This window comes from Centropristis striata, chromosome 18, assembly GCF_030273125.1.
Source record: "Centropristis striata isolate RG_2023a ecotype Rhode Island chromosome 18, C.striata_1.0, whole genome shotgun sequence".
Classification (NCBI taxonomy): Eukaryota; Metazoa; Chordata; class Actinopteri; order Perciformes; family Serranidae; genus Centropristis; species Centropristis striata.
In genome coordinates, this window is record NC_081534.1 from 27,972,769 (window position 1) to 27,994,154 (window position 21,386).

Sequence of the window (21,386 nt, forward strand, 5' to 3'; positions counted from 1 at the left end):
TACAGGGGAGGTACACTGATTTTCATGTCTCTGATACATAAACGGTTTATGAATCGCTCCCCTGGGACCGCGTTACCTCGGAAGACCCTTAGAGGAGCTATTGCCCCTGAAAACACAGCTCCCAGAGTCACTCAGTGTGTTTATATGCACAGTTTAATCGAGCTATGCTTAAAAATCGATTTTGGCGTCTAATTGGACTTCTGACCCTTGTCCCAGTTTACATGCAACACTGAGAACATCGAATAACTGACGGGAACGTGTCCTCCCCCTCAACACTGGGTGGCGATATGCGTCATTTCAGCGGGTTATTATTATTAGAGATAGATATAAATCGGTCGGCCGATATTTGCGTTTTTTACTTGTATCTGCATCGGCTGATATGTGCGTGCGTTCGCCCATCAATTAGCCCATTTCACTGAGCCAACAGCAGGCAAGGCTCGGTGCAACATCTGCCATTCTCTGGTGAGCTGCTGCTGATACCGGAAAAAAGAAAAACACATCAAATATGTGGATCATCTGAGGCGCCACCACCTCCAGGCCTAGAACAACATACACAGTGTTCGCTATCCAACTGTTAATATGTTTTGTTTGTTTTGTTAATAAATGTTTCTTTTTTGTTTAAATTGAGACTTGAGAGGCAATATCGGCTTCAAGAATAGGCCCAAAAAAATCGGCAGCACATATCGGGGATCGGTTAAGATGATGTCAAAATAATCGGCATCGGCATTAAAAAACCTGTATCGGTCGACCACTAGTTATTATCTCCCCCTTTCCGGTTGACTGTTCTTGACTGTTCTTGTTCCGGGGTCATACACATGCGCACATGCGTTGTCTTGTCATATAATGCCGGCGAAAATCCAATTCCAATCACATTATCTGGGTGTCCTAATTGGAGTTGGAGAAATCCGACATTAGTCGGACGAACACGTTTACATGCACTTCAGTTGTCCAGTTATAGTCAGATTAAGGCAATAATTCATTTTTGTGTCATGTAAATGTACTGTATTGTGTGGTACTGACTGTACCACACAAACTCCTCCTCCACGTTAAGTTCTCGGAAGAGAGTTTAAGTATCTTGTGGTCTTGTAAGGGTAGAATGGAGCATGTGACGGACAGGTAGTCTGGTGCAGCGTCAGCAGCGATGCAGGCGCTGTATGGAGCTGCCGTGGTGAATAAAAGGAGCTGTGCCAGAAGGCAAAGCTCTCAATTTACCAGCCCATCTGTGTTCCAACCCTGATGGTGTAATATTTTCTCCTTATTGGTAATAAAAGGTTTGAAAAATGCTAGAATTTAATTTGCAAATGCCGTGATTTTGAAAGACTTTTGCCTAAAATTTAGAAAGTAAAATGAAAGTTCTAGCTGGTGCATTTCAATCAGGTGTTTATTCAGACTTGAGTTGCACAGAGAATTACATCTTTAATTACATTATATAACCGTCATCAGCCACCAGTGCATTGAGCTTTGGATAGGTACAGAAAGAATGAGATCACAGATGCAAGCAGCAGAAATGAGTTCCCTTCGTAAGGTGGCTGAGCTTTAGAGAAAAGGTGAACATGCAACATGTGCGTAGCAAGACAGGATATTTTTTTATTATTTAGGTCGACCTGGACAACCTTTACACCTCCAGAAATATAAATTGACCTTGTTCAAGTATGGAATAAAGTCTCTGTGTGCTGATATATTTTCTTCAGAGTGTGCAGGTTCGACAGATGAAGAGAAACACATCAGACGCTCTTATTAGTGAACACTTGATAAGCAACATCAGTGAAGTACTTCTGTAGTTAAGAGCTGTTAGACTGTCTACATAACCTTGACCCAGATTGAAGCAGAGTAAGTCTGTAAAACACACACAGACACACTTGCAAATGAGGCCCAATTATCAACTCTCCCTTCATCCCTAGTTCTCATTTCTCCCCCTCTCCCTCTCTCACTCTCCATTTCTTTCTAACTTTATTTTTCACATCCCACTCTCCTGTATTCCCTCTCCGTCCTTCCTCGCTCCATCCATCTTACCTTGAGCGACCCAGTATCTTCTTCAGTTTCAGGACATCATACTGTACGTCCACTCGGTGGCCTTGTTCTCTTTATTCCCTCTCTGCAGTTTTTCATCAGTCTGCCCTGTAGCTATCTGTAAAAGCCCAAGAGAGGAGACAAGAAACAAGGCCACAGTTTAAAGTCTGTTTCTGCTTCTGCACCGAGTAAACCTTGGCTGCTCAGATGCTCTTTGTTAATTTCAGAGAACAGGACTAATGCCATAAATGCAATTTCCCCCATCTTAAGTACTTTTTCCACTGAAGGTATAGGTTTTTGTGATTTTTTTTTCCAGACAAAAAGACAAGAGAAAAACAGCACAGAACAACAAAAGCAAATGTCCTGTGTGATTGGCACCTTAATACCTGATTCTTGGATCTTTAAAGGGTAGTTTAACACCAAGGTTAAGCTAAAAGAAGTGGTTTGCTGCCCTCTCTGGTAGCAAGTTTCAAGCCTGCAGCAAGGTGAAGAGTTACATGAAAAAAACAGGATTTTCAGGTTCCAGTCATCGTAAAAACAGGCCAAGCCGAAAAGCTCTGAATAAAGTTTCCAATATCTTTACTTCTTTATTTGCTTTTTTCCATCATCTTCAAGGGCACTTTCAAAGCCCAAGTCCATTTGGTTTGTCCGAATCAGAAATTCAAAATTGATACATTTGGTTCGTTTTGTATTTAGTCTGGTTTGCTTACACAGTGCAGAAATGTAAGCTAAATAAATAAAACAGAAAGATTTACAGAGGAGCGTGTACAAAGGTGGAGGGCTGGGCTGTACTCACACTAATATTTCTTATTGGTTGAAAAGTTGGCGGTGAAAAAATATAAACACCGAAATAAACAAAGCAACATGGAACACTGCTCTGGTGTTCGGACCAAACTATACCTAATGACGGCTCACCTTGTTAGTGACCTGTCAATCAAAGGTAGCCACGCCCCAAATCATATGATTCTTTATCTTCTATTTTCTTCTAAATGGGGCCATTATTTAAACTATTAACATCAAATTGTCTTGAAGAATTTTTTTTACTAGAGATTGAGACCATAGTGTTGTCCTAAGAAAATTTTTATAATGAATCAATGAATGAATTTTTGCAGCCACACTTAGCGTCCCCTGCTGGAATTTTCAGTAGAATGCAGCTTAAGGCACATCCTGGTTTGCCTCCCTGCTCAGACCCGGAGGTTGCCGCCTCGGTTGGATTCTGGTCGGATTACGTTCACAGAGCAATCGTACCGCACTGTTGTTGGTTGTTGGTGCGCACCAGAGTACGATTGGAGCGTTCACAAGCGACCAAACGAACCGTAGCAAGGATTGAACCACACCAGAGTTAGAAACATACTAAACTTTGGGTTGTGAAAACACCCTAAATCAGCCTAAAAAGTGGACTCCACTTGTAACAATAGTTCACTCTTGTTTGGGAATTAATCCAACATGCTGGAATCAAGAAGTATAGCATTCCCAATCTGAAAAAGTCTTTAAATCTGACTTGTGTTAGGAGGTTTACTGGATATTCATGCACTAATAAGCCCGCTACACTTCTCACCCATGAAAGACCAGTAATGAACCAAAGCAACATGTATGTAGCTATACTTTGAATAAGTCATGACAGAAATTCAAAAGAAATCCCCACAGAGTGATGAGTGATCAGTGGGAAATCTCGTGTTGATGTACAGCTGATTTATTTCCAGAAGACACTTGAAACAGCCTTTTGACCAGCTCCGAGGCCGGATAAACCAGCCGTGCAGTACCTCATAAAGGATCAGAGGCCGGCCCTGGACTCAGAGGCCCCTCTATCTCACTCTCTCTGTGCGTAAACCAATTGATCGCCACTAACTGAGCGGAAAATGCTGCTAAGATCCGATTGATTTGTCCTCACCAGAGCAGATCCGGTGGCACTGCAGCCAGAAGGACAGAGGAACATTTGTCCCCAAATTTCAGCTTTGATAATTAGATTAAAAGAATTACAAAGGCGAGGAATAGCTTCTCTGAGACTGCCAATAACTCTCCCAGTGAAATAGTCTGTTAAATGAGCACTATTAAAGAACTTTCCCATTTGATTTTTTTGTGTTTTGCTTCCGTCCTTTAATGACTTAATGATTTTTTTTGAACGTTTGTCATAGACTTGTGGAAAGTAGAAAATGAGTCAAGCATACATCAGTTCTGAGTAAATATTCAACTCATACATATGAATATGTTCATTTATTACCCAAAGCTTTTGCAGTTTAGATGAAAAGGGTTGGATAAGGCAAAGTTCTCAGCATTGTTAACCAGTTTAAAATGAGCTGTATTAAATCAAAAAGCAGGCAGTGACAGAGAATAGACAACCAAGATTAGTGAATTAAATGCTGCTTGGATTTGTTTTTACTTTGGCAAAGCCTCAGATGTGTTGAATTATTTCAACTGCTGCATGTGAGTAATAATAAGTTGCCTTTTGGTAATTTGATAATGATCAATATTGATATTTTGTTAGAACGATAAAAGGATATGCTTCGGCAAAGTTGGGCAAGAAATAGAGATATTGACAAATGTGTCGCATACATTCACATGTCCATAACATTCAATGGTTTTTAGTCTTGTTGGAAAACATTTATCCCTCATAACTAGATGGGTACATGGGTGTTTATTTTTTTTATTGTTTTTTTTGTTTTTGTCATACTGTCATACCTTCCTGGCATTCCGTCGACCATTTTTCAGAGACAGAATATTACATTTTTACAAAACAAAATGACAACAAGCTCCCAAAAATATCTTTGTCTGTGTTGGCTAACTGTCTGTACATTGGGACTACACCCAAAATACTCCCAAACAGCAGTAGACACTATTTCCAGTTTTGCCACTCCTAGCTTAAACCGGTTTGATTTTATGCCAATTGGCTGAAAAACTGCTTCTTCTTCTTCTGTTGCCAAACTGGTTTAAAGGTGCATTAGCGCCACCATTTGGACTGGAGTCACTTTTCTCTAATTGAAACAGCTGCTGAGTCAACTGTGACACCTAGTGGTAGGATCTGGTATAGCGGTCCATCCCGGTGGCTCAATCAATCAATCAATCAATCAATCAATCAATCAATCAATCAATCAATCAATCAATCAATCAATCAATCAATCAATCTTAATTTGTATAGCACTTTTCATATAAATAAAATGTAAAACAAAGTGCTTCACACAAGAAGTATAAAATTAAATAATAATAATAATAATAATAAATAAATAAATAATTTTATAATGATAAAATTCAAATAAATAAATGAATTTTTTTTTTTAAATCGATAATAATAAAATGGTAATGATAATAATTATTATTATTATCATTTCCATCATAAAACCGACTAAAAATATTTAAATAAATGAATATATAGCCGATAAAGCTCTATTAAAATAAAATAAAAATTAGAAAAAATCTGATTAAAATAAAAATAAAATAAAGATGGATTAGACTAAACAAGTAGGTCTTGAGTTTGAGTTATTTTTTAAAATATCCACATAACAAAACAGTTTGAAAACAGACCAAGAGCTTTCAGCTTTTTTTTTATGAATCCTCCATCTGTTCCACTAGTAGAGACTGAACTCTTGAGACTACAACACATCAACTATTTACAGCATCTCATTGTCAGTTTAAAGACATATCAACAAATATCTATGTATTTTTGATGGTAATAAAAATCCTACAGAAATGATTTCTAATATATCCTGATTATTATGATACTGTGATTCTGCCCAAGCTACCACACAATATTCACACTTCACAGGTGTAAATTAAAACGTTTTGACCTCAGGTTATTGCTCTGACTTAATATAGAAAGTAATCAAATCATTTGAAATTGCCTTCCCACTCTCTGTCTGCACCCATATCATATGTACACATGTGGTTTCCCACAATATTAACTTAGCCGCAGCACTACTTTACAAACTGCTTCCCCTTTTTTCCTCTGACACTTTCTTTCTCCTCTCACTTTTCCACACAAACACACAGACACGAGTTAGCCGGTCGTTATCTGCTCTGGCCAGTATGTCCCATAGCTCTTCTATTAACATTCAGACTGATAAAGCTCTTGCAAATCACTCCCACTGCACTGCATACTGACGGGCTTTAATGGGATGAGGCATTGTGCGAGTGTGTGTGTGTGTGTGTGTGTGTGTGTGTGTGTGTGTGTGTGTGTGTGCTTGTGTATCGGGATGTGTTGAGGTGTCTGGATCTGTGCTCCGCCCTGCAATTAACTGTTCATTCCTCTCCTGGCATCATGATTATATCCCAGAAACACATCATTTTTGATTTTTGGTAATAAAAGGTTTGAAAACTGCTAGAATTTAATTTGCAAGTGGCATTGTTTTGGAAGACTTTTGCTTCAAATTACGAGAAAGTTTTAGGTTGTGCATTTCAATCAGATGTTTATTCAGACAGAGAATTGCAACTTTAATTACATTATACAACTTTAAATAAGCTGCCCACCATTACAGATGCTCAAATAACTCAAATAATAGTGTCTGCTTTCCAGCCACAGTGCTGCTGATAAAAACAATGTCATCATCTTAATGACGCTACGAAGTGACAGCTAACTTTTGCCCCCGCTCTCTTTTCTTATCTCACAGAAGGAAATATTTTTAAAACGTGTCGGATCGGGACAGCTTTAGTCCTTCAGCGACGGGCTCTGAGGCTGAAGCAATCAATCCTGAGCTCCCGGGGTCTCGGACTTTGATTAATAATGGGCCGAGACGGAGAATGGCTCTATTAGTACAGCCTGGAGAGGTTGTCACACTGGGTGACCCGGTGAAGTGGCACTCTGTCATGGAGCCTTTTATTCTTGATGTGATAGAAAAATGAACTGTCTGTGTTTAGTAAAGACTGATGACAGCTTATTAACATTTAAGGCAGCTCATTTGTATTTTCATTTAGAGCTATATACGGTAGAAAAAGGCCACTGGTGCTTTAGTGAAAGTAGAATAGAGTGTCGTCAGCATAGCGACAGACGGAGAAGTTGGAAAAATGTGGAATGACGGGATCGAAATCAAGAGATTTAAGACATCCTGTCAGAAAAATGTTTTGTTACCTGAGAAAGTGATGTCTAAGCCTTGAGGTTAAAGTATAATTGTGGAATTTATATATATTTATATTTATAGGAACAGTGTTGTTGCAGGAATAGACTTCCAAAAAATAATTAACCCTCTATGGTACACATTATGATGCCAGTTTGGAAAAAAATGTTTGGAATGTTTTGTCGTAAAATAGATTAAATAAACATTATTTTATAGTTTAATTAAGTTACATTATGATGTATAAGCCAAAAATAATTTGCTTTTGACCCCCTTAATTTTTGTATAATAATATTTAATAATAATATTTAAAATGTAAGAGATATTCACTGGTTGGATTGGGGACGGGTGGGTAAAGGGAAGTGGATATTACTTGTTGTATTACTGTCTGTAATTTGTGTCATGCCCTTCTCTTTTGGAAAAAACAAACAGTAATAATTGATCACAAAAAGAAGATATTTACTGGCTCGGATGTTTTGCATTTGAAAAAAAAATCAGCATCCTCTAGTGGACAAACTATGTAATGCCAACATTTTATTAATTTTTTCATTACTACAAATATGTCTTAACGTTTCTGTGCTAGTATTGTTTGTTGGTTATTGACTCACACATACATCAATAATCATGACATCACAGATAAGCTAATGTGTTACTCAAGAAAAGACCATTTTTAACAGTTGCTTCTTTATTAGAGGTGGCCTTATTCTACACAACAACAACATATCAACATCCTCTTAGTTTCACAATAAGAGCATCTATTTCTGCCTGATATTTAAACTTCTATACTGGCCTTTATATTTAACTACCTGAATAGTAATACAAATAGTAGATACATGTTAACAGTTGGGCCATATATTGGAGTTGAGGGTTTGTGAGGATCTAAGACTGGTTCTTGAGGTCTCTGACTGGTGGACAAATTGTGGAACCCCTTTAGGTTTAGGTTTGACCACAGTTATTAATATACACATGTACATACAGGAGACACACAACCACAGTACTGGTCGTAACAATGTCTCACTACCCTAAGGCACTTTTTAACAACAAAGAAAAGTCTGGCATTCAGGGTATCATGAGATTTTTTTCTTCTATAAAAGCAAAAACATACAGAAACGAACACTCTGAGTGCAGCTCTCCTCGGCGGTAACCTAAGGCAGTGGAAGGCAGCCGTGATTTAAGGCCTCTAATTAAGTTGCTAACTGTGAATCTATCGCAATTCACATTTTCTGTGCGCCTGGAGGAGCAGTGCGATGGATTTTAAGACAAGAGAGGAAGAGATATTGAGGGAAGAAAAGCAGGAGGGAAACAGAGGTCATGGCGTGGATGAGGAGGAGGACACACACAACAAACTGTGCTAAAATATAGACTTCGTCCAAACACAGAGTACAAATGAATTGGAGTGCTGCCTACTATAATACTAGAGGAGCGTGAGAGGGCACTTCCTCTCGCGACATGCTAATTTATGGAGATGGAATGCCTTTTCTGTTTTTCCAGGTTACTGGTTGGCACCACAGAATTAAAATCACTGTTGTTAGCGCTGCAGAAAAGACTGGAGGGTATAAAACTAGAAGGCTAGGATTTGTCATTTCACAGCTGGCCAGGGAAGTGGCTACGGGTGTGAGGGGTTGAATAATGAGAAGATTGGACGGCCCTAAAAGGACAAACAGGATAGACCAAGAGGACTGGAATATGTCCTCCAGTGCAGACCCTCATAATTCACAGTGGCATCAATCTGTAGCGACCCAGTTTTCCTTCTAGGTCGAGGATTTGGATCCATATTTGTTGCATGGACCACTTGAGCCGTTTGTTTTGGTTTCTTGGCTGAACAGTAAGGCAGGAAGTGTGTGGTGTCAGATTATCTTGATGGGCATTTCCACAGAAGTTGTTAAAATTCTCTTTAAACTGTCTTCACGAGCAGTCCAGCTGTGACAGACATGTATAAGAAATGTTATATTCTCAGTTGGGTTTCTTAGATGCCCTAGAATATTTTGTAGCTTTCTTGACAGCAAGTTGGTCGACTATCTTCCCACTTAGAGTTTTATAGCTTTGATTTTTTTTATTTTATAATAGAAAATCGGAGAGAGATTGAAACTTTATCCTTGATCTCTGAAACAGTAATTGAAAGACAAGGTCCATATAGGGCTGGGCGATACAGCCAAAACTTTTGTATTCCTATTTTATATCTCATTAACTAAATAAATCATAATATAGCATGCTCAATAAATAAAAAGTCTGCATGAAATAACCACATGGTAAATATTTTATATGAGATACTCTATGGTTGCTCTAGTTTAGCAAGAATCAGAACATAAAGTGTCTTCAAAATTATGTAAATGCTGCTTTACCGAAGTCCGGCTGCTGGTTGCAATAGATATTATAGGAAAAAATCTACATAAAAGACATTTTTATATGGCCCAGCCCTAGGTTCATTTATGCAAATGGAGTTTGCCCAGTTATTGGAGAAAATGACAGAATTTCCAGTCCTTGTTTGCTTAAAAGTTTAGCTTGAAAGCAAAGATTCAAAAGTCGACCCAAATGTCCCGAAAATTTAGCATACGATAACCCTGTTTATATATTTAAAAGATGATGAAAAATGCTTTTCAATACAAACCAAAAACATTAATTTCAATTGTGTCTGGCCTGATTTAACATCGTCATGATAACAGTTATGTAACGAGATGAAACGAGCAAATTGATTAAAATCATTGAGCTCGTCCTCCTATTAGTCAAACAAAGAGCATCATATCAGTCCATCAGAGGTGGATGATGCTGCCTGATCTCATGATTTATTGTGAAAGTTCAATATCAGCTTTGATACATTGGTCTGAGCTTTGCATAATCTCCAATAAGTCCTAAAGTTCTAGGTCAACATAACATTTAATTAACGTTTGCAAAGAGTGTTTTTCAGTTCCTGTTTGGTATAAAGCACGATGACGAAGACAGAGACACCTCTGACTCCTGATTCAACAAACTGAGGCTTTTTATTCAGCCAGCTATTGATAATAATCTTCATACCTCTTACTGTGGGGAAAATGAAGCCTACTAAGATCACAAAACGTAGCCAACAGGAGAAATTCATTACAATCTTACAGAAGATACCATTGCTTTATCAAATTTTGATGAAAGTCAGTTGAAATTTCTGTAAGAAAATGGGCCCAAAACTTGATTGATTGTGGAATATTTTTACAATACTCCAGCACAGACTGTAGAGCAAGGAGAGGTCATAAACCAAACAGAGTTTTATAGCTCAGAGCTGGTAATAAGTCTCATTACATCCCGTGTGAGAAAAGGGATGTGGAGCGTGCAAGTTTGTAGCTGTGGTCTGGAAACTGGGCCATCAGGACATTTGCATCAGTAGTCAAACACAATAGTGGACTCCCATCAGATGGACTAATACAGTCATATTGTGCTGTCTGCCAGTGGATGACGGCCAGTTTCCAACCCCAGCACGGGAAGAGACTACAACAACACAGAGTTTCCATCAGAAAAAGGCATGAAAACCCCTCAGTGGTATTGAAAAAGGTTCATTTCACCAGCAGAGGACCCCATGTTTTTACTGTGTTTACCAGCATTAATGGATTATTTGAATCACAGGTTATTCACAGTAAGGAGTCAGAATAATCACTTAATCTTACTTCAAACTCACCCTGATCTCTTAAACACCAGTGATGGTTGTTTGTTTAGTGTCCTTTTGGTTCCTTCACCAGCCTCTTCCTGCTGCCATTTGTGATTGTTACTCTATTTGTCGTTTATACAGTAAGACTGAACTTAACATGTATTTTAACATGGTTATAATTAATCAACCAGGGAGACTGAATAGTCCAAGGAGTCCTGGAGCAAATAGATTTTTTTCAAGCTACCTTGAATGCAACTAATTTACTGTAATCTGAAACTCAGTTGTATTTAATTGTAAAATTTGAATATAAACACGATTACAGTTCCAATATTTTACTTTTTTCCCCCCAAAAAAAGGGTTGTATTTCAAATCAATTAACATTATTTATGCAGTCTGTATTGCTTGACAGAGGCTTTATGTCCCTTAAAGGACCAGTGTGTAGGATTTTAGTGGATCTATTGGCAAAAATAGATAGTAATATATTATTCATAATTATGCTTTAATTAGTGTATAATTACCTGAAACTAAGAATGTTTTGAATGAGCCCTTCATGTGTAGCAGGTCCTCTTCCATAGAGCCTGCCATATTGCATTGTTGTGTTTCTACGGTAGCCCAGAATGGACAAACCAAACACCAGCTCTAGAGTGGCCCACCTTAGGTTCTCCAACCCACTTGGAAAAGGAGAGGATACTGCAAGACGCCACTCAATCCCGTACACTGGTCCTTTACATCGAGTCTTTGCTATACTATGGCCTGTTCTCCGGTCAATAACGTCAATATAAGTTGTGTGTACAGGTAGCAAAAAACGAGCTATATTCACGAATTTCACCGTCCGCTATAATGCGTCCGCCACCATCTTGCTGACGTAGTAGTGATTGACAGCTAAGCGAAGTTCAAAAGGGCGGATTCCTGCGTTCGGTTGGACGTTGGGGTGGTAGATGGGTCAAACAAGCATCAGACCTTCACCCAGTCACGTCACGTGAAAAAAACCAAAAGTTAACCATTTTTAACTTAAGTTACGTGAATCCCGTTTTTGAACATAACTTACATTTTTTTGCGGAACTTGCAATAGTCGCTTGACCCTTGTAACTATCCCGGCATTTACATCCATTTATTTACTGTTTAAACTGTCTTTTATAACGTCTTACCAGAAGTTTTTTTTTACCATAAACCTAGGTAAGTGGTTGCAATCATGAATCCACAGAAACTGCAGTCTTTTTATACAACGGCGGACCTCACGTGTGTGCTATTTTAAGAATGCGCCGTTGTACCGCCAGCTGCGATATGCACCTATGTGCCGTAATTGTTGGTACTGACACTTGACCTCTGCCGTTTATGTTGGAGAACTTGTTGCTGTGGCTACATTTAAGGGTGCATTTTACTGCTTATTAATGCAACTTTCATTCCTAACAAAGTGCTTTAAATTCCCCTTGTCGAATTTTGCCCAACTAGTTTCATAACTGCACTAGCTGTGATCCAAGTTGACTGGGTTTGACAGCTCTGTTTTGCCTTCATTTCCAAATGATGTCCCAGCTGACCTCACAGATCTCAAATAGTCTTAAATGTGTCTTTTTGAAACATCCTGGCCTGGATTAATGATATTCCAAACACACCCTCATCTACCCGTCTCCAGTATTCTACTTTATATCTGCCCCTCTTTGTTTTGTGTCTCTTTGGTTTACGCAGCAGCTTTTCCCTGCTGTCTGTTGTTTTGTTCTCCTTAGCAGGGATTTAGTCCGTCTGACAGCGGGGCTTTGGGAGGGATTGGGGTGGACAGGGGTGAGTTGGAAAGGTTTGTGTTTACCTCCACGCCTCCACCCTACCAAGAGATGGGATTTGTCGTTCATCACGGGGTTTTTAAAAGGATTGAAAAAGATGGATAGACAGATCAAGCCCACAAGTTGTCTGAGGGGAAGTGGAGAGTGTTGTGGAGATAGAGGAATAATGCTCTTCTGGAAGTAGCTGGAACTCTAAAAACACACCGTATCAATTACTTACCTTTACCAAACTTTAAAAAACTTTGTTGTTGTGTTAAAGTGTATAAAGGCTTAGAGCGGGGTGTCAGACTGATCCATGGAGGCGCCGGTGTGGCTGCTAGTTTCTGTTCCAACCAAGCAAGAGCACACCTGAGACAACAAACAAAGTGAGTCAGGTGTGCTGCTGCATGGTTGATAGCCCCAGTTTAGATTAAGATTAAGACGTTTTGTTGTCATAGGACAAAAAAATACAATGAAATTTGCATGGTAGCTTCCCAACATCTCAGCGGCGACATACGAGAAATGAAACATTACAATATGAGTATATGAAGGCCATTATTATGCTCAATTATGCCCCATATGTTGTTGCTGCAATGTTGGTGTTGGTACCATTTGTTAAATAGATTTGATGCTAAATTTTTACCATTTGAGAGTTGATATAAATGATATTTAAAAAATCCCTCCAAAACACTGCATGCATGCTGTGATTTGAAACTTTTGGGATTTTGGAGACTTCTGTAAGAATTGCATTTTTCAGCAAATGGATGGCCAGTACTTCCATTCTGTAAACTGCTTAGGAACTCCCTTATTGTCAATACACATAGGATCAATATGCATATACATTATACATCCTCTGAATGCTCTAGCTGTGATTATCCTAGAGGTCACAGTAGCTCATTTTATACAGTAAAGTCAAGTTAAATATAACAGTCTCACTGTTATAAAAGTTCTACTATGGGGACTGACATCATCACACATGAATATCTTTCCAGGAATACCCAATTTATGCAATGCTGAGACTGTTTAGGGAGCCCACTATGCAGAAATATTATGCATGGTTTCTTTCCCAAACTGCATGGGATTGGCATGAACTTCTGTAAGAATTAGATGGCAAGTACAATTCTATTCTGTGAACTGCTGAGGAACTCCCTTATTGGCAATATACATAGGGAAGTTATACATCCTCTGAATGCTCTAGGTCTCTAGTTTGTAGTTGTAAAGTTTCATGAGGCTGTGATTATTCTAGAGGTCACAGCAGCTCATTTAATACAGTGAAGTCAAGTTTCAAAATATGCTCTCACTGCAATGAAATGTCTACTATGGGGACTTCGCACAAGAGTCTCAGCTTTCCAGTGATATCCAATTTACGCAATTCCGAGACTGTTTAGGGAGTCCAGTGTGCAGAAATAGTATGCATGTTTTATTTCCCAAACGAATGAATGTAACGAGGAGACTCATGGGTATCCATAGAACCTATTTTCATGCAGATATCTTGAGGTCAGAGGTCAAGGGACCCCTTTGAAAAGGACCATATCAGTTTTTCTCTTGTTAAAAATAAGCCTAAAGTTTGGAGTGTTATTTTGCCACCTCACCAGCAGGATATCATGACATGGTTAGTATAAATTGATTCCTTAGATCCTTAGAATCTTCTGACGGGTTAAACACTACCATATAAACTGTCTCATGCTTGCAAGTTTAGTTTAGACTTGCACAAGACACCACATAAGTGTTTTGAATAAGCAAAAATGCATGTTTGGGAAGTACGGTGCTTACAAATGGATAAATGTGACTTAGATAATACTGCAAGAGTTGTATGCAAGTTTGCGAACAGTACCAATTTACGTCAATTCAAAAAGAATCTTCTCTGTTTTCGGATTCCTCGTTCACTATGAAAGGCATAAAGGAAAAACACAAATTTAAACCTCTGAAGAAGGAGATTTTGAGATTTCCAATCCAAGTTTTTCTTTTTTTTTACCATTTATACACAGAAAAACAGCAGAAAAAATACTAAATAATAAAACTAAAAACAGGCTATTTGCATGTAAATAAAAATAGTAACAGTTTTTATTGTAGAAAGAAAATTCACATTTTAAAAATGGTCTAGAAACATAAATGGCACACTGTGAAAGCTCCTATGATTGCACTTTCAACTGGCTTTCTCAGCTTGTCTACATATCATATATAAATAAAGGCAAGGCAAGTTTATTTGTACAGCGCAATTCAACACAAGCTAATTCAAAGTGCTTTACATGCACATTAAAAACAGCAAGACACAATTGAAAACAGTAAAAACTGTCAATTAAAACAGGGAAATGGAAATTAAAATACAAATAAGATCAAATAAGATACAGCAGGATAAAAAAAAAGAGATAAAATAATAAAAAGCACAAGTCAAACATTGCGTAGCTAAAAAGTAAGGGCAGTAGAGTAGAGCAGATAAGTGTTAAAGTTAAGAGTACGCTGCAGTAAACAATAGTGTTTTTAGTCCTGATCTAAAGGAGCTGACCTCAGATCTACAGGTAGTTTGTTCCACAGGTGAGGAGCAGAATAACTACAAGCTGCCTCACCCGGCTTAGTTATTACTGTACATAAAACGTGTATTTTCAATAAATAGATGGACTCCAGAGGGTTAAGGCAACAGTGACATACAAATGATTAGGGTTGTCAAAAGTATCGATACTCAAAAAAGTATTGATACTAAAACGTTGTATCAGGATACGATACTCATTTTCAAAAGTATCGATATTGTTATGTGTGTAAAGCATAGCAAAGGAAGGAACACTTAAGTTAAGTTATTGTTATTTTTTTATCAAGCTTGCCTAATATTGTGCACAGCATACAACCTCAAAATATTGTTGTAATTGTTATTGTTTATTGTATTTATTTATTTTTTGCACTACCTCAGACCTGAAGCTTGTTATCATATTTCATCAACTGTTTTTTATTATAAATATTTAAGCTGTGCTTCTGTTCATTTTTACATGTTGCATTTTTCTTGTTAAAAAAAATATTTTAAATTTTGGGGTCTTTGTTTTTATCCTTGTGGTATCGAAAATGGTATCGAGTATCAAATATTTTCCTGAGTATCGGTATCGAGTTGACAATTTCAGTATCGTGACAACCCTACAAATGACCACATTGGTGGTGAAGTGTTCCTTTAAGTTAACACTCAATTAAGATTGTGTGCAGGTAATGTCCTAATTTAATATCTAACTAAATCAGGTCCCCAGTGCTGTGGTTTCCCCTCGCCATGTCGTGCTGCGACCCCGATCTCTGTCTCTCTGCCTGATGCTGCAGTGGTCCTCTCTGTTTCTGGTTGACTTGATTAAATCCATGGTGTAATGGGAAACAAATTATGGCTTGTGCAGCATGATGAGTTGAAGGGGGCGATAATTAGTATGTTCATCCACCTCTTTGAAGAGATACGTGTGTGTGTGTGTGTGTGTGTGTGTGTGTGTGTGTGTGTGTGTGTGTGTGTGTGTGTGTGTGTGTGTGTGTGTGTGTGTGTGTGTGTGTGTGTGTGTGTGTGTGTGTGTGTCTTCATATAGTTGTGAGGACCAACCCTTGGCAGAATACCAACATTGTGAGGACATTTGTAGTTGTGAGGACATTTTTCCCAGTCCTCACAAAGAAAATGCTAGGATAGCCTCTAAAGGCCTTAATTAATCATCTGTATGAATTTCAGGGAAGGTCCTAACAGAGATGGTAAACCCTGAAATGTGTGTGTTGGGCTAGGGGAAGTGGTGGTCCTCACAACTATTAAAGACATGTATGTATGTGTGTGTGTGTGTGTGTGTGTGTCACCTCTCCCAATCCACACTCCTTCTCCTGCTCCTTTTTCTCATTTACCGGATGTCTCCTGCGTGTGTGTGTGTGAATCTCATGTCCACACGTACTTGTTGTAGTGCATGGCGTGTGTTTCACGGTGCGGTGAATTGTTAATATGTATTCATGAGTAGTTACTTGACGCATCGCCACCAGAGTCATCAGTCCCGAGCCTGGAAGTGATCTGTCAGCGGCTCTAATGATCCAACACACACACATACACCCCGTAGCTCGCTCTTCTGTCCTTGTCAAGCATGCCAGAGGTTGGTAGCGTTCACATATGGCCTGAAAGTCGAGGTATCGTCTCTACAGGGGAGAGGGCGGGGTCCGTGAGCTCGGATTGACCGAGCAGGGGTAAGAGCTGCTGCCAAAGTCAGCTGTGTGGAAAAAACTAAACAAACGCTCCCATAAATCTGACAGATGGAGTGTGAAGTTGGCTTTTAGTGTCATTAATGTAACTCAGTCGGTTTCCATTTTTAGGAATTTGAAAATCTATCCATCTAAAAAGCAAGAAGTGTGTGTGTGTGTGTGTGTGTGTGTGTGTGTGTGTGTGTGTGTGTGTGTGTGTGTCTGTGTGTGTGTCTGTGTCTGTGTGTCTGTGTGTGTGTGTGTGTGTTCTTGTACTTCCTACATAGTGAGGACCGGAACATGTTTTAACAGAGTGAGGACATTTCAGCCGGTCCTCACTTCTTTTAAGGCTTTTTTGAGATTTCAGACTTTATTTTAAGGGTTCGGGTTACAATTAGGTTTATGTTTGGAAAAAAAGATTATTAATTAATCAACTGAAACTGTATTGTGTGGTTACAAAACTAACTAAAATGATAGTGAAAATGTCCTTCATTTTCGTCTTTGTCAACTTTTTTCATACATAATGAAGATGGATCAGACAAAGCAGACAAAGCAAAATTAAATGTGACCTCTTTTAATCTCCCACCCAACAAATACCCCATTACAAAAAACTAAAACTAAAACTATACATCCATGTATTACCCAATATACACTTTGTATATTAACACTACGCAATAAGAGTATTACACCTCATTGTACATCCCACTTTCATACACAACCTCATTTGGCCAGAATTGAAAAGTCTACGACTTTCTAAACTAACATGTAAATCAAAGAAACATTTTAGCAGTCTTCACAATTTAAAGTATGACTGCTGCTGAGTCACTCAGGGTCTTAAGCTTTGAGGATTTATCGCCTCTTTTCAGCTGTCACTTTAATATCAAGACAGGCAGGTTCTCTGTGTGCTGATGAATTGCTTTTCCAATATGACTCATGGTGTATTTTTGCGTCTTTGCAAACAAAGCACTCGTGGGTATTAGTGCGGTTTAATACAAAACATACACAAGTTAAAACAAGTTAACGTGGTTCTGCTCGAGGCTGACAAGATGTCAGATCACTTAGTGAACTATATAGAAACATTCTGCAGCCTTTTCACCCAGCAGCTGTGCTTTTGTGTTTTAACCCTTTATCGGGCGAAGAACTATATTTGGTAACTTCAGTGTATATCTAAATGAGGTCCCCATGTCTCTCTGTTTGGTCGTAGAACCACATGGATTTTTCTTCCAGCTAATCAGCAAAGATCAACATGATATCTGACCAATCAGTATGATCATAATATAATAATATTAACTTTATTGACCTTGACCTCCAATGTTAAAATGAAAAATTAAGAAAAAAAATCTGCAGGAAACAGTCGTACAAACAGATGTTTGTACGTTTGACTTCTGTTATTCTTCAATAACAGAAGTCGCAGATTTAAGAGATTTAAAGTGGCAAATCTGTGCAAAAAAAGTAGCAGATTTACGAGAAAAAAGTGGAAAAGAAAAAACATTTTTCTAGCAGATTCACCACTTTAAATCTCATTAATCTGCGTATTTTTTTCTCGTAGATTTGCCACTTTAATCTCGTAAATTTATTTCTCAAAATATTACCCCCTTCCCCCGGGTCCGTATGTTTTCAATGTAAAAATGAAAAATTAAGAAAAAAAATCTGCAGGAAACAGTCTTACAAACAGAGTTATTCTTCAATGACAAAAGTTGCAAATTTACTAGTTCAAAGTGGCAAATCTGCGCGAAAAAAGTAGCAGATTCACACAAAAAAAGTGGAAAAGAAAAAAAAAATTTCTTGCAGATTCACTACTTTAAATCTCATAAATCTGCGTATTTTTTTCTCTTAGATTTGCATCTTTAATCTCTTAAACTTATTTCTCAAAATATTATCCCCCTCCCCCGGGTCCGTATGTTTTCAATGTAAAAATGAAAATTAAGAAAAAAAATCTGCAGGAAACAGTCGTACAAACAGAGTTATTCTTCAATGACAGAAGTCGCAGATAAAAAAGTTTACAAGATCAAAGTGGCAAATCTACGAGAAAAAAATGTGCAGATTTATGAGATTTAAAGTGGCAAATCTGCGCGAAAAAAAGTCGCAGATTTAGGAAAAAAAAAGTGGAAAAGAAAAAACATCTTTCTTGCAGATTCACCACTTTAAATCATTTTTTTCTCGTAGATTTGCCACTTTGATCTTGTAAACTTTTTTCTCAAAATATTACCCCCCTCCCCCGGGTCCGTATGTTTTTTTTTACACATTCTGGCAGTATGTAATATCCTCCAATATTCTCTAGGGTTGAAATTTGGAATTTGTAAAAGTATTTCAATGAGTGCCCTATTAAGGGTTAAACCCTCTCTTTTTATCTCCTCTGTCCAGTGGTATAGGGAGGAACTGGCCCTGGGCGTCAGGCGGCAGCAGCATTCTGGCAGAGTACGGCACCCTGCACCTGGAGTTCATGCACCTCAGCAAACTCTCGGGGAACCCTGAGTTTGCACAGAAGGTAACAGGCACACACGAGAAAGAGATGATATGACTTTTTTTTCACAGTTAATGGCTGCATTTGCTCAGGATTTCCACCTGCACTCTTTTAAAAAGTGTCAGAGAACTTGGAGAGGTGTTTCCCTGGAAGCAGAAATAACTGCAGTGCAAAGTAGACTCTTCACAGCTTATTATTTCTCCATGGAGATATTTATTATGTCACATTTATGTAACAGGTTCTGTCTTGTCAGTGTTGCACCTCTTTGCATGCTGTATTTTAGAGCTGTAATGACCAGGCAGAAAAAGTCAGTTTTTAATGCTAAAATGCTGTTTTCAGCCACTCATAGAATCATGGAAAAAAAATTTGACCATGCCTGGTACAACTTAAGGTACACTTGTTTGGACAAATATCATGATAACAACAACATTTTCTTGATGATTATTTTGGTTATTATCAAGAAAACCATGGAAAATGTCTAGATATCAGCTCTTAAAGTAAACTCTTATGAGCTATTGTTGTTGTTATCATTATATTTGTCCAAACAAATGTACCTTTAGTTGTACCAGGCATTAAAATGAAAAAATGCAATGAAGAAAACAAGGTTGGTCTAATAATTTTTCCATGACTGTATGTAGAGTTCTTGCTTTTTTTTCCATTTAATATCAAATGCAACTGAATATCTTTGGGTTTTGCATTAACAAAACAAGACATGTTGCATGATCTGTAATGTATTTCATTACAGAAATGCACTAAATCTACGCATGACACATTGTTATTATTATTATTATTATTATTATTATTATTATTATTATTATTATATACTGTTGCTGCCATTACTATTATAACTATATACTGTAATATACTGCTACTATTATTATACTGGCCTTACTTATTATTGTTATTACTATTACTATTATTATATATTATATATCATATTATTTTATTTATAATTTTTTTATTTATTTTTATTCTATTTTATTTTATATTGTTACTATTTATTATCACATATTATATTATATATTATATACTGTACTATCTATCTATCTATCTATCTATCTATCTATCTATCTATCTATCTATCTATCTATCTATCTATCTATCTATCTATCTATCTATCTATCTATCTATCTATCTATCTATCTATCTATCTATCGGTTTAGATAATGGAAATAATCAGTGGGAGCAACACTGTTGTATTTTCACTTGTGGTGTTTGACTTGGCCTTTACTTGTTGCTTTATTTCCTTTAATCCTTCAGGTCATGAACATCCGGAAAGTCCTAAACCGCCTGGACAAACCTCAGGGGCTCTACCCCAACTACCTGAACCCCAACAGCGGCCAGTGGGGCCAACGTGAGTCCTCCTCGCCTCTCTATCACATCCCTTCCAGTTTTTTCTTTCTTGCCTTTCTTCTTCATTTCCTGCTTGTACAGTGCTTGGCCATCAGGCAGCACCTGAGTGTCAGAACTCTCAGATGCTGTGCCAGAAAAGCATTTCTCCTCATGTTTTCTTATATTCGTGGACACATGCGCGTTGAACACGGTCATAGGTGCTCCCGCTTTTCTTCGAGGGACTTAATTTTCCAGTTGCTGAGTCAGCATTAAAGGGGGTTTAAGTTGTCAGAATTTTTTAAGATACTCCTTGGACTTGCTATTAACCCATTAAGGCCTAAAACGCCTGGGGAAAATGCCTGTAAAACCTCTGGGCGATTTTAAAATAACCCCTTAAAACCTGAAGGTCATCAGGCAGCACCTGAGTGTCAGAACTCTCAGATGCTGTGCCAGAAAAGCATTTCTCCTCATGTCTGTTGTAGTTTTCTTTCTTTCTCTTCTGCACATTTTTGCATATAATTTGCACTCTGCATTTGCACTAAGTTGTATATAGTATATTGTATATTGTTAAATGTCTTTTTCTTGGATTGTTATTTTTTATCTTTGTCTTAAATTTTGTGTGAAATTTGTGTGGTCGGCTGTAACAAAGAAATGTCCCTGCTGTGGGATTAATAAAGTCAAACCTAAAGCTAATCTAAATCTAATCTTTTCGTGGACACATGCGCGTTGAACACGGTCATAGGTGCTCCCACTTTTCTTCTAGGGACTTAATTTTCCAGTTGCTGAGTCAGCATTAAAGGGGGTTTAAGTTGTCAGAATTTTTAAGATACTCCTTGGAGCTGCTATTAACCCATTTATGCCTAAAACGCCTGGGAAAAAAATGCCTTTAAAACCTCTGGGCGATTTTAAAATAACCCCCTAAAACTCAAAGTTTTTCTGGAAATTCAACAGAAGTGTCAACGCTTCATTTATCAGCCTCTGTAGCAGATAGAAAT

At 37.9% G+C, this 21,386-nt stretch overlaps 1 protein-coding gene across 1 annotated transcript in view; it reads left to right on the forward strand.

The window, feature by feature from the left end:
• man1a1 (mannosidase, alpha, class 1A, member 1) overlaps positions 1 to 21,386 on the forward strand; it is a 240,702-nt gene that overhangs the window by 181,699 nt on the left and 37,617 nt on the right. Inside the window, exons 6-7 of the mRNA XM_059356154.1 lie at positions 18,960 to 19,083; positions 20,320 to 20,413. Coding sequence (XP_059212137.1) covers positions 18,960 to 19,083; positions 20,320 to 20,413 — 218 coding nt within the window. The remainder of the gene's footprint in view (positions 1 to 18,959; positions 19,084 to 20,319; positions 20,414 to 21,386) is intronic.